The sequence below is a fragment of the Leuciscus leuciscus genome (genome assembly GCF_965113295.1).
Source record: "Leuciscus leuciscus genome assembly, chromosome: 1".
NCBI classification, from domain to species: Eukaryota; Metazoa; Chordata; class Actinopteri; order Cypriniformes; family Leuciscidae; genus Leuciscus; species Leuciscus leuciscus.
The window spans coordinates 77,714,220-77,729,155 of record NC_138725.1 but is presented as its reverse complement, the minus strand read 5'-3'; the positions used below and the strand labels follow the sequence as shown (position 1 = coordinate 77,729,155).

The 14,936-nt window shown below is 36.2% G+C and overlaps 1 protein-coding gene across 4 annotated transcripts in view; it reads right to left on the bottom strand.

The window, feature by feature from the left end:
• cep112 (centrosomal protein 112) overlaps positions 1-14,936 on the bottom strand; it is a gene marked incomplete at its 3' end in the record, with an annotated part of 200,048 nt that overhangs the window by 92,964 nt on the left and 92,148 nt on the right. For all 4 annotated transcript variants that reach the window (XM_082185304.1, XM_082185306.1, XM_082185305.1 and 1 more), the window contains one exon: positions 7,222-7,329. In XM_082185304.1, coding sequence (XP_082041430.1) covers positions 7,222-7,329 — 108 coding nt within the window. The remainder of the gene's footprint in view (positions 1-7,221; positions 7,330-14,936) is intronic.

Here is a 14,936-nt window from a genome sequence, read left to right as displayed (position 1 = left end):
GCTTTAACGTTTCAAAGCCACGATGTACAGAAAATCACACAAAGATCTAGAAGAAAATGTATAAAAACATTTTTGATCAATAAAACTAAGAAATAACATAAATAACTCCAGAAAGGCCACACTGCAGATTTGCATTTCACATGCAAATCAAATTAAATCGGCTAAATTACCTGTGCGAGCAGGCCAGCCTACAGCACAACATCGATGCACCGAAAAAATAAACAATTAATTTACTAAATTAAATTAGAACAGAATATACCTTTCTAATAAATAAAAATACAAAACGAAATAAATCAGAATCAAGTCACAGGATGAGGAGCAAATGTGTGCAAAATGCCTAAAGTGCAGGGGAACATATATTCAAAACACAAGCCACAAATAGTTAGATTAGATAACCCTGACAGATTAATAAATACAATTAAAATAAAGAAATTATTAAAATAACGATAGAATCCAGAATTTTCAACTTTGTCTTTTTAACTGCAGAAACGACAATAAATGCTAAACTGGAGAGGCAGTCTTTTTAGCTAAAAATGTTCACAGCATCCAAAAATAAAATTAGAACCGGCTGAAAAGTTTTGAAATCACTTGTACCCTATACCTGATCGAGAGAACAAATCCTGAAAGTCTTTCACTCTGTCTGTGTCCGTTGGAGTCTTTTCAAAATGTGCGCGCGGATAAAATACATTCTAACGTGAAACCCAGTCTATGCGTGAAACATGTTAACGTTGGCCGGCAGAAGTGCGATCATGGTTTTCCTGATGCTAAATCCAGCCTTGGAAAATATCCTTTCTAATCGTGTACATCCACACTTTAGATTTTCTTATCCCAGACATTGTTAAAGATTTAAATCCTTGCCGCGAAGACGCTCCTCTGTCGGCCACGGATTGAAAGTGAAACTTAAATCTGTCATGGGGTGTTTGGATTTATTCACGCACGTTAAAAAATATTTATTAAAAGCTTCTTTCTTTGCACATTTTTATATAGGCCTACAGCATTATCATAACAGGCTGAATATTAACGTATTGACTTAAAAGCTAGTTCTATGTGAAATCAGACATTGAGCGCCCTCATATAGCCAAAGTGGCATGAGCCTCGTTTCATAACACCTCTGCGAAGATTCGACCGTGAGATCGGTAGTCGAATCAGGCTCCTCCTATCGAAGCATCGAATCTTCGACTATTCGGGGTCACCCCTAATATATATATATATATATATATATATATATATATATATATGGATTAATAAGAAGATTATGTTTATTAATACGATTATTATGACCGGTCTGGTCAACTTTAAGTTGTTCTGGGTGAGTGATATAGCAGCTTGAAGAGTTTAGACACTAAATATTATTGAGGGTTTGTTGTTACCTTGGCAACTGTATCTGTCACAGATTCATAAATAATTATATTATTATCTCTAATGATACAATCACAGTAATTATAATTGACAAAACATGTAGGCAAAATCTAGACGACCAATGGGTGGCATTTTCCTTTTCTTTTTTTGTGGCATTTGCTAAATTTATTACCAAAATGAAACTCATTACCAAACTTTTAACTAAAAAACAATATCATGTTTTACAAATAAAGGGCTACATGTAACATTTTGAGCCCCGTAACAATAATAACAATAATAACTATAAGTGTCCTTTTAGTATGGAATTTTTGTTTTTGTCACTTGTAATATTTCAGACATGATAATAATTACAAAATAGTAATAACAATAATATATATTTTTTACTGATCTAAATCACATCAAATTACAGAGTCAGTTTATGGGACTGATGAGTCTGAATAGTGAATAACAGGGATAGATCTGAATAGTTTCCTGGTCCATTTGGTGTCCACCCTCTAGCGCCACCATCAGGTCAAAGTGTTTTCCTGCTTTTTGCTAATTAGAAAAAAAAATAAGTTTATTATCCCAGATGTTCAATTTCATACTGTCCAATGCATACTCAAATAAAACAATCATAAAATATTTTCTCCACTATAAATTTTGATAATACTAAAAAAACAAGCATTTGCCTTTCTATGTATTTTCAGTTATTTAATCAATAAACATAGCGCTAATTGATTCACAATCAATTCACAATGATGCTAATTATATATGTATTAGACTTTATAACCACTACAGTTATTTATCCTTGGTCAAATGTTCAAAATTCAACACACTGAACATATTTATTTTCTAAAAAAGCTCCTGGTGTTCCTGTGAATGATTCAGTCTGACTGTGCGAGTGGGAACAATAGGAACGTGAACAGGAATAACCACAGGACACTAGCATAGCAAGACCTAGCCTGTTTTCCCTTTCACAAGCCTCTTCCCATCCCCAAGCTAAACCTAGCCACATACCCGCTAGCCTGAATTTCTGAACTTTGATGAAGAATGAAAACTGTAGATGTGTTTGAGGCTTCCAAAAGATTTGAGCGACACAAAATGAGGTTTCACTGGCTGATGGGGGTGTACTGGTTCACAAACAAAAAAGTTTTAAAGGTTTCATGTGTTAATTTAGTGGAAAACATGCCTTGAATATTTTTTCAGGGTATCTGCACAATTTTTTAAATCAAATTTAAGGCTTTTTAAGACCTTTTTAAGACCTGAAGAAATCAAAATTAATACCGTACATTAGGGGTGCGCAATATTGACAAAAATATGTCTAGATATTTTCAAAGTTTTGTTGATAATAATTAAATTATATTTTACTGATTGTATTTTTGTACTGGTACCCTGGCTGGTTTAGGCCTGTTGTTGACAGAAGACTCACGAAGATATTCATATTTTTTTTATATTCTATGCAGTGGTCAGTTCACAGTAGTGATCGAAATTAACATTTTAATTAAGGGGCAATATTTGCCACCTTAAATAGATTTCCAGGGGCATTTTCACCTATATATGGATATTGTTTCTAAACGTATTTAGAGCTATGCATCACCTTTTATGTCAAATTCTAACATTCAAATTAAATTATATTAGAATAACACAGTACCAATGTCAAATTAAATCATTCAATTAAAATCCATCCTTGCAGTGCAGAGGTGACACAGAAGCGGCATCAAAACTGGCATTAGCCTACTATATTTACACTTCATTTACAATTGCATAAATAAAGCTATTCAATATTTAAATATGAAATGATTTATAATTTTAACGTTTTAATTAAAAGATACTTTAAATATGAAACCAAAACCACCAGTAGGTGGCGGCAAGTCACTGTCTTAATAAGCGAGTTGTTGGAGTCAACCGATTTGTTCAAACGGCTGATTCATTCAGAAAAACAAGTGATTGTTCATTGAATCGTTAAAATGATTCGTTCAAAACATGGATTTCAGTAAAAAAATATAAAAATAATCATCGGCTTCATTATGAAATTCTCGTCGGCAATATAAAGTGAAAATTGACAATATTGTGTCCAAAAAGTAACTCACAATGTTAACTTTATTGTTAATTTAACTGTTGTATAAAATAAATAGCACATTTGCAATTGTGCAAAGGAAAACGGCACTCTTGCTCATGTGATATTCTAATATAACAACATATGATATAAATATAAGACAAAAACTCATTTGGGGACATCTATAAACTGACACATCACGCAGTGAAAGCAAGCATGATTTTTAATGAAACTTATAAAGCTTTAAAGACAGCTCTACTGTGAGCTACGACTACGAGGCTGTTAATCGATAGTTTTGCTTCTGTTGAAGCCGTTAGCCTACATTAGTTCAACTTAGTTTTACAATAATCATGGTTAACACAGTGGAATTCGTTTTGAAAAACTACATTACCCATAATGCTGTACTGAAAATTCCACCAATCAGAGAGTCGACACAAGCTCCGCCCACTAATCAAGTCAATCTCCCTGCGCTTTCAAAATACTGAAATATTTTAATATATATATATACACACACTTTACAATAAGGTCTCATTAGTTAACTACTTTAGTTAACATGCACTAAGAATGAACAATACTTTTACAGCATTTATTATTCTTAGTTAATATTAATTTCAACATTTAGTAATACATGATTAAAATCAAAAGTTGTATTTGTTAAGATTACAGCTGGATTTTTATTAACTAACATGAACAAAGATTAATAAATACTGTAACAAATATATTATTCATTGCTAGTTCATGTTAGTTAATGAATTAACCTAATGTTAATAAATAAGACCTTATTGTAATATATATACTTTATATATATAATATATAATATATATATATATATATATATATATTAAATCAAAGTATTTTTATATTTCTCCATCATTAATAATTGGATTAAGCTGTATTACAGTTATTTTCCCATAATAAAGCCGTTAAGTACATGTCTTTGTACTTTTGTCTGATTTTTACATGATTTTTTGTTTCAAATCAAAGTTTGTAATGTTATGATTCACACTGTCGCTGGTTGGTTTGATTCGTGGCTTATAGCGGTTCAACGAAGACTATATTGAAATCCCAATGGGAGAAATTAATGTAAAAAATATTTCCAGAACCAGCGTCGCTGAAAACGTGAAAATATAATAACTTGCTCTGTCTTATTTTTCGACCATTATCCAACCATGTGACTCCATTCTGGTATTGCATCACTATATTTCTCGTTAATTATCTGTTTTTATGCACTTACATGTCACAGTACACAAGTAAAACCAAGTTGACTACCAATTATCACTTGTTTTACAAACACTACAGTTCAGGGAATAGTGTAAACGAGGTATAAAACAAGATATCTGATGATCTAGAACCGGATTTCATGATGACACCACAGGCGTTTGACCAGGCCTTACAAATAATGAAGGACTTTGAGTCGCTGGCGGACTGAATCTTTCACAACACAGGGAAATAAAAACTGAGCATATTGTCCATCCTTTCTTTTAGATTTGAGGCTTTTAGTGTAGTTTCTTATAGTGTGTCACGACCCGCTCTCATCATTCTCACACACACCGCTGAACACAAACCTAAAGATGAGAAATTCATTTGTCTCGGTTTTAAATAACCTGAGAAAAAAAAAGCAAAGAGCGCCCACCCACAATGCATTGTGTGGGCAGGTTCACAAGTAATGAGCTGCCACAAGAACAAGGTCAATAAAGTGGAACGTTACGTTAGAGATATTAAGTGAGTTTTGTTTGTTGAAGTGGGATCAGTGAGTTACCGTACACACACTCACTCTGACCCGGTGTCATTCTTGATATTCCAGACACAGATAAAAGAGAGAACAACAGTGCAAAGATGAATATTGGTCAGCTTGCGGATAGTTTGATCTTTTTTCTTCTTCAAAAGTATGTAGGACTTGTTTTGCAGTTTTGATATAATTTGATTCCCTTTTCCTATTTAAAAACCTTGCTACATGTGCTAGATTAACTGGGACTAGTCACAGTACTTGCGTATCGTTGCCCTATTGTTGATTTGATTGGATAATAGCGTCTGCTTAATGTTTAAAGTCCCCCTGTGGTGAAAATCAAGTTTTTAATGTTGTTTAAGTGTGTATGTGGTGTTTTTAATGTGCTTTAAGACAAACTGTGTGTAAATTCATAAGTCGACAGCATTGCTGAGTATTTTCTCCATAAAACTGCAGTGAACCAAAGACAGTCTCAAAAACACGCTTTGAAATCGCTGGTGTTTCTGACGTCACAAACTACCTTGTAACCAATCAGATCAACGTGTGATCGTCAACCAGTGGATCTCTGAGCTGAGTGAGTGAGTGGAGGCGGGGCTCATTTGCATATTCATAGAACCGCGCATACTAAATGAGGCGAGGGTGTCGAGTTACATTCAAGCTATTTTAAGGCACGAAGAAAACATTTTCACGGAAAAACGCTTAAATATGTAATTTTGGTGTTTTAAGGGATAAAATGATCGACTACAGGGGGACTTTATGAACAATAACTGTTTTGGCAAAAACTATGGTTACCAGATGTTATCACCTCTCGCATTAGGTATAGACCATTTGAGTGTTAGCAAACAGCAAACAGATCTGCGAGTTCATAACTCACAATTCTGAGAAGAAAAATCTGAATTGCACAATATAAAAACTCGATATTCTGCCTTTTTTCCTCTCATATACACTGTTTGTACAGGTTATGTGATATAAACCATTTATAAAGTCTGTATTTGGAGATATAAACTCGCGCAATTGCGGGAAAAAAGTCAGAATTGTGAGTGATTATTATAGGTTTAAATGTCACCTATGTAAAATGTTATAGGTTTAAATACTATGTCATGCTGTAACTGCAGGGCTAATACATTATGCCCCCTATGAACTATGAATATTATGTAGATCTATTGTTTACATTGCTTTAACAGTAGACTAATCATTGCAGGTTCAGGTGATGTTTAAAAAATATCCGATTCTAGAAATATTTTGGTTAAAACTGCATCTGTCAAAGGGGAAAAAACTGTGACTGACTTTATTATTGTTATTTTCAGAGTTATTTTAATGTACTCTTATTATAAAAATAACTTTATTAACATTTATTTATCTTTAACAAGTAACCTTTTGGTAAGGAGACCTCAGAACTCTAGTTTTTGCTGAAAATGTGCTGAAAATGTGCTTTTCTCTGAAACCACAAAGAAAAAATAAGTTTTTGCTCAATACTAACTGAAATGGAAAAAATATACATATAGTTCATTTATAATTCTTGCACAGGAAAGACTTGTTTCCAAACAAAGGGAAAACATAAATGTATGTCGATATCGGCTATGAGCCAAAAAATTACTGGAAATTCATGAATAAATCTGCAAAAATGTAATATCGTGCATCCCTACTATATCATATTATAAATAATACATCTAACAATATCTATTCTGCTTCTCAAATGATAATTTGACATAAAATCCATTGTTTGGCAACATAATTTGCTTCAATGCAATATAATGTACTGTTAAATAGCAATGTGATAAGATTAAGGTGAACAATATTTCACTATTCACTATAAAGAAAGATGGCACTGAAGATAAACACATTCCTGTCAGTCAATATTATTTTCTTTCTAAAGGTAGCATCTTATCAGTTGATTGGACTTTGATTAAATTGAGAATAAATTAAATGTTTAATCAGGTGGAACCGGAGACTGAATGGACTGATACGATAAGGGATTTTAAATTGAACATCGACAGCCCGTCCAATCATTTGATTTTGAATGTGAACTCAGTGTAATAATGCTGGAGTCTGAGTAAATGATTTGTTCGTCACACGTAACGTGATGTAAATGAACTGTGACCTGCTGCTCGTATCTCCGCTGTAACTCCTCCATCTGCAGACCGAACTCTTTACACTGCTTCTCTCGTAGAGATTTAGAGCGAATCAGATCGCACTCCACTTTCTCCATCTGCAATCACAAATACAGTTGTATTAATGTATTATCAATGGAGATCTTTTTCTTCACTGAACACAAAGACACTTATACTACATGTGATTATAATGGGATTTTGGCCATATTGTGATTAAACATCACCGCATGTAAACACAATACTTCTATCTAACTAATGCGATTAAGCTCGTAATTGTAGCAACCGTGGTCGCTTTAAACTATGAGGCATACGCTGATTTTAATCACAATAAACACTCACATAATCACATTATTACACATGTGCTCGGATGCACATTATGAAGGATGGCGAACACGTCTTAGCCAATAATCAGAATAATGAAAATGGCATTGCAAATTGAAGAGTTTTGCTCGTGTCATGTAAACATCTTACAGCGATTAACTCTGATTATTGTTAAAAACACAACATTATTGGTGCACGTTAACGTAGTCATTAATAATTACATGTCTATATTTAAATGAAGCGATATTCTAATAAGCACAGCACACAGATACTGAAATATGTAATAGTTGATGTTGAATAAAAACATTGTAAAAATCGTATTATGTATTCATATTATTATTATTATATGTATCGTATTATTAATCATATTATGTTTTAATTTTTTTCTGCAAAATAGTGGCAAACCCATGGTTATTCAGTGTTTATTTATGGCATTATTTTAGTGTCATGTGTTTTGTGTTTGTGTGTATATGAGTATTGATTATATTTGTTGACATGCCACTTACTTTTACCACCTGTATTATCACAGCGGTTCTCAGTACAAAAACTGATTTTGGTGTTATAAGGCGAGTTAGGACACTTGATCAGCATAATGGATTAAATAAATCGGTAACACTTTACAATAAGGTTCATAAGTTAACTAACAATGAGCAATACATTTGTTACAATATTTGTTCATCTTTGTTAATGTTAGTTAATATAAATCCAGCTGTTCATTGTTTGCTCATGTTAGTTCATAGTGTATTAACCAATGCTAACAAACACAACCTTTGATTTCAATAATGTATTAGTAAATGTTGAAATTAGCATTAACTGAGATTAATAAATGCTGAAGAGTTTTGTTCATGTTAACTAATGTTAACTAATGTAAAGTGCTACCATTAATTCATTAAAATTTGTGCTTTACAGTTAGCTTGTGTAAGTCAAGGCCATGTCCCGTTATCCAGAGGACTTTCCTTTCTGTGATGCCGTTACGAACAGATGAATGCAAATGGACAGCAGAAAAGAGAAAGAGAGGGGGAGTTGAAGACTTTGATGTGGGCTGAGTCTTGGACACATGATGATCGCTGGAGACTCAGGGTGGAGAGAGAAAGGTGAATCAGAAACAACATGAGCTGAATGTGGGAGTCCAGAGAGAGCTTTAGGATCCCCGAACACTCGCCCACAACTACATGACCATTAGTAAACACACACACACACACACATACAGTTTGCCCAGGGCAACGCTGCCGAGGAACTCTGCCCACATGACTTAATGCTATCCTGGTTAAAGGTTCCTGTGGGAGCTCACGTCATTACTGATCGTACATACACACGCAGAACATATTCCTACTTATATATCTCTGACTTACAGCCGTCCATTGGCTATGTACAAACCACGGCTAAATTCAGTTGTCCCTTCACCTTTTGGTGCGTGATGATCCTATTCTGTACACACACAGTTTAGTAACTGACAACCGCATTCACCAAAAAGGCACCAAAATGAATGACCAGTTGTTAGTGACTTACTTAATCATGCATTAGAGATTTATCTCTGAAAATCACAGACAAAGAGATTCAAGTCTTGACAATAGCGCCTTTCACATAAACAGTCATTTCTGGTAAGTTATCGTAACAGATCATGTGTGAACAGGACCTTTCCAAATATACCGGTAAATTACTGTAACAGATCATGTGTGAACGGGACTTTTCCAAATATACCGGTAAATTACCGGTAACAGATCATGTGTGAACGGGACCTTTTCAAATATACCGGTAAATTACCATAACAGATCATGTGTGAACGGAACCTTTTCAAATATACCGGTAAATTACCGTAACAGATCACGTGTGAACGGGACCTTTTCAAATATACCGGTAAATTACCGGTAACAAATCATGTGTGAACGGGACCTTTCCAAATATACCGGTAAATTACCGTAACAGATCATGTGTGAACGGGACCTTTCCAAATATATCGGTAAATTACCGTAACAGATCATGTGTGAACGGGACCTTTTCAAATATACCGGTAAATTACCGTAACAGATCATGGGCCCTATCTTGCACCCAGCGCAATTGACTTTGTACACCAACGCATGTATCATTCCTATTTTGCACCCGCGCAAAGCGGACTTTTCCTTCCTCAGACGCACGTCGGTAAGTTAGGAAATACACTTGCGCTCCCAGGGGCGGTTCAGCGCAAAGAGGAGGCGTGTTCCGGCGCAAACGTTCCTTCATGCTATTTTGCAGGTTTAGAAAACAATTGCGCCACTAACCAGGAAAAAATTGTTTAAAGTCAGTGGCGCGTTGCGCATGTTATTCATATGCTATTTTAAGGGCGCATGCTTGGCCATAATCAATGTAGCGTGTGCACAACGCGCACTTTGATTCTCTCATCTACACAGATGCAGCAGTTTTCATTTTTGCAAATCATACATTATTACGATAGATAGATAGATAGACAATTTATTATAAAAGCATACATCTAGCTTACACATTTACCCAAATTATCATACGCCTGTTTAACCGAAGTAAATTTGGGTGGGTTTCTCCATCCCCAATGTCCTGGCGCGCGCCTGGCAAATCCGCCGTTATAATAGGAATCCGCTTTAGAACAAGCGCCTGCTCTTAAAGGGAATGTGAGATGTCGCTCTGATTGGTTTATTTCATGTTACGCCCAAACCACACCTATGAATAATGAAGCTACTTCAGACCAACCCCTTTTAGATTTGCGCCGGGCGCAAGAGGCATTTATCCCGCCGGGAAAATAGCAACAGCGCCGAGATCCGCCCACAAAGTTACTTGCGCTTTGCGCTTGACACTTGCGTTTCAGATCGTTAAAATAGGGCCCAGTGTGTGAACGGGACCTTTTCAAATATACCGGTAAATTTACCGTAACAGATCATGTGTGAACAGGACCTTTCCAAATAAACCGGTAAATTACCGTAACAGATCATGTGTGAACAGGACCTTTCCAAATATACCGGTAAATTACCGGTAACAGATCATGTGTGAACGGGACCTTTCCAAATATACCGGTAAATTACCGTAACAGATCATGTGTGAACGGGACCTTTTCAAATATACCGGTAAATTACCGTAACAGATCATGTGTGAACGGGACCTTTCCAAATATACCGGTAAATTACCGTAACAGATCATGTGTGAACAGGACCTTTCCAAATATACCGGTAAATTACCGTAACAGATCATGTGTGAACAGGACCTTTCCAAATATACCGGTAAATTACCGTAACAGATCATGTATGAACAGGACCTTTCCCAATATACCGGTAAATTACCGTAACAGATCATGTGTGAACGGGACCTTTTCAAATATACCGGTAAATCGGTTTCCGGCAATTTACCAGTAAGGGAAGTTGTAACATTACCAGTAAATTACCGTTATATGAACGGGGAATGAAGATTACCGGTGTTTTGCATGTACGAGGTCAGAACTCGCTGACGTAAGAAGGGATTTGGGCCAATCAGAAGCTGTTGAAAGAGCAACGGCTCGGAGACATTCATTAATGACGACGCAGATGATGTGTTTACTCAGCACTGTTTACAAATGATACCGAAACTAAAGCGCTTCTCCGCGTCCGGGCGGGTGAAGAGATTGTCAACAACAGTTAAGCGATGTGATAAAATAACGAGCCTTCTTCAGGAACAAGGCTTCCGGTTCAGGACATCATCACAGAGTTTACTGGTGTTCTGTCACTGATGTGTGAATGGTCTGTTACCGGTAAAGAGCCAGAACCCTGTTGCTTTTGTGAACAGAGCATTTTTTTTATTTACCGGTAACGTCGTTCTGGCAAATTTACGGTAATATACCGGGATTGCTGTGTGAAAGGGGCTAACTGCTCTGTTTACATGAACCCTAATAATCTGTTTGTAATTGGACTAGTAGCAAAGCCACATGTAACCACGTCAATGGGAATGAATTGGATTGCAAGGGGGGGTTTAAACATTTTCCCGATCCGTTACGATAGGACATGAAACCCTTGATAGGACATGAAAACTTCTAATCAGGACCCCAAATAATAATAATAATACATTTTATGTGTAACGCACTTTATATTTAAGCAAAAAGTGCTAGAGATAAATATTAAGTCAAGATGGGGAGGATGTATATTTGTATATATAAGTATATTCATGCAGTGTGCTTATGCCAAAAGATCAAATCCAATGTAAAGCTTGTGACATATAAACGCGCACATCAATCCGATTGCTTTATTTAGCATGCATGTACAAAGCATGTTGGGATTCAACCACTTGACACAAAAGGCGTCGATGTAAACATAGCACGATGAGATCCAGAAATGCTGGCCACACACTGTAGAATTTATCAAGTTTGCCCATAGGAATTCATGTTTCATGTTCACCGCCGTGAGCCAAAATGTTGCTATGGTTACCACTGTGTCAATCATTCAGTACGTACACAGAACGATCATTTAGGGGATTCACTCCTGCATTTAAATGCGGAAACTTCAGAGTGTGTACATGGCCATTTTCTGTCATTTGAGCGTTTAGAAACAAAATTGATGAAACAGTTGTTCATTGGTGGTTTCAAATATGAAAATGTATCATAAGTTTGGTGAACAGTTTTGGAGAATTTGATGTTTCCCCATTCAGAGAGTCAGAAGCTGAACTTGCATGACTGAAATAGCTGAAGTGTTTCAAAGATGGCCGCCGAGTGAAATTGACTTGACTTTGAGTTTGTCCTCTGTTTTTCTGCATTACGCATTTCATAAGAGTCCTGATGACAGGACTGTGTCTTTTTGAAGATGGACGCAGCCTCCATTTCACATGTGCTGAGAACTGATGTGCTGTGTTTTAGGATGCCACTTCTAAAGGATTAGTTCACTTCAGAATAATAAAACATTCTAAGAAAAGAAATTAAGGTTTTTGAGGAAAACATTCCATCATATAGTGACTTCAATGGGGTCCAACGGGTTGAAGGTCCAAATGTGAGTTTCAGTGCAGCTTCAAAGTCTCGACACGATCCCAGCCGAGGAATAATCTTATCTAGACAAGCCATCGGCCATTTTATAACAAAATAAACATTTATATACTTTTTAACCACAAATGCTCGTCTTGCACGTAATCAGGTTGAAAGGTCACGCGTTTTGTTCAGAAATGTAGGGAAGGGCGTTCTCATTTTCTCCTCCAACTTCAAAATCGTCCGACATCGTTGTTTTATCTTTTATGTATTTATTTGTTTTGTAAAGGGCGTTTGACTCAGTCTTTGCACGTTGGCTTTGTAAACAGTAGATCTGTACTTCCGCCACTTCTAAAGGATTAGTTCACTTCAAAATTAAGTGACCTTTCAACGTGATTACGTAATGTGTGGCGCATCACAGCTAATGCAGGACGAGCATTTGTGGTTAAAAAGAATATAAATGTTTATTTTGTTATAAAATGGCCGCTGGTTTGTCTAGATAAGACTCTTATTCCTCGGCTGGATCGTGTCGAGACTTTGAAGCTGCACTGAAACTCACATTTGGACCTTCAACCCATTGGACCCCATTGAAGTCACTATATGGAGAAACATCCTGGAACGTTTTCCTCAAAAACTTAATTTCTGTTCGACTGAAGAAAGAAAGACATGAACATCTTGGATGACGTGGGGAGAGTAAATTATCAGGACATTTTAATTCTGAAGTGAACTACTCCTTTAAAAGTGTCCATAAGCACAGCAGTACCAGGACCATGACAGAACAGAAGAGTTCACGCCATATAAACTACAAGCTTCAGATTGAGTTAATTTGAAAGGCCAGAGTTTGTTTGATAGAAATACAATTCTAGAGGTCTTCTACAAATTAAAACTCGAGCCAGTAGCGTTCACCAAATATAAGCATTACACAATCATTATAACAATTGGTATAGTGTTCCCTTACGGAAATTAACCATGGTTTTATTGTAGTAAAACCATGTTTTTTTGGCGTATTGACAATGATTTGTATAACCACCAAAATAAAACATAGTTAAACTACAAAAAATTTGTTTTTGTAGCAAAACCATGGTTAATTTCTGGTCACCATGGAATAATTACAACAACTATGTTTTTTTTCGTTTGAATCGAAGTAAAACCATGGTTAATTTTCACAAGGAATCAACAGGACTAATTACCAAATCCTTAAATTACATAAATAACCATTTAATTTAGCCAATAAAATGTGATGCACTTCTGAGTGAAAGAATACAACAGCAGGAAATGCAGAATGAGTTTCCCAAAGCATATTAAACCTAGACACTTATGCCTTACGATGCTTTTGGGAAACGCAGCCCAGGATTTGATTGGATCATGGACATTTGATTACGATTATTATTCATTTGAAAGTGTAATGTGTTTTCTTTATAACAATGTGCACTCAGAAATCATTCATAACAAGACCAGTAATATTTATTAAGAAAGTAAACCAAGTTCACTTTGATTGGATCATTTAGTTTTGAATGATGATATTTTTTTTGTGATCTGGAGGCTAATTGAGAGGCTTTTAGCAGCTAGGTTAACAATAGCGTGAGTGTTTGTTTGCGCACACATTGGACGCAGATGTGAACCGGTTGGCGCTCCAGCATCTGTGCTCAGGATCTGATGTGATGATGCCGAGACGAACAGCGCAGTTGTTATGATGGAAACGGTGAATGTACAAAGACTCATACAGCATACATGTCGGGATGAGTAACAATTCCTGCTTTCTCATCTAATACCAATCAGTGATTCAGAAAGGTAAACGCTTCTTAAGGCAGCTGGGGAAGCCAATGGAGGCATCACAATGGTTTATTTGGCCTTTTTTGACACTATGGGCCCTATTTTAAGGATCTAAGCACACGGCCGTGTCCGAAATCCACTTTTGCTAGTTTAACGACGGGAAAAATGGTCGGCGCTCCCGGTGCATGGTCTAAAAGGGTCGTCCCTATTCTCTTAATGAGTAATGGGTGTGTTGTGGGCGTAACGTACAATAATACTAATGCACTCTTTAAATAAAAAAAATAAAAAAATAATAATACGGTGCCATTGACTTTCGACCAGGTTTCAGTTGGCCAATGGCTGAGTCTATTTCAGTTCCTCAAAACAGCAACTATTGATAATTGATAGGGCCCTTTAGGAGAGATATCAGCGAACAATGTGAGCTTGATAAACCTGTACTGTCCGCATGGTCCATGTACTGGAGGAGAACATGTGTTAACTCTTAAGTCATGCTGGAAGCTTGTCGTTGATGTGAACTGTCGTCTGAGAGATGCTCAGTGCCCATATGGGGGAATGCAGTGATATCCTGAGAGTCTGAACGAGGGAATGTGATTTATGACCCGGTCTGCAGTCCTGATCTGGAACAATCCACGGGCCAAATACACCCTGAGCTCAATTACACAGAGATACCAGTGAAAGAACGTCTCA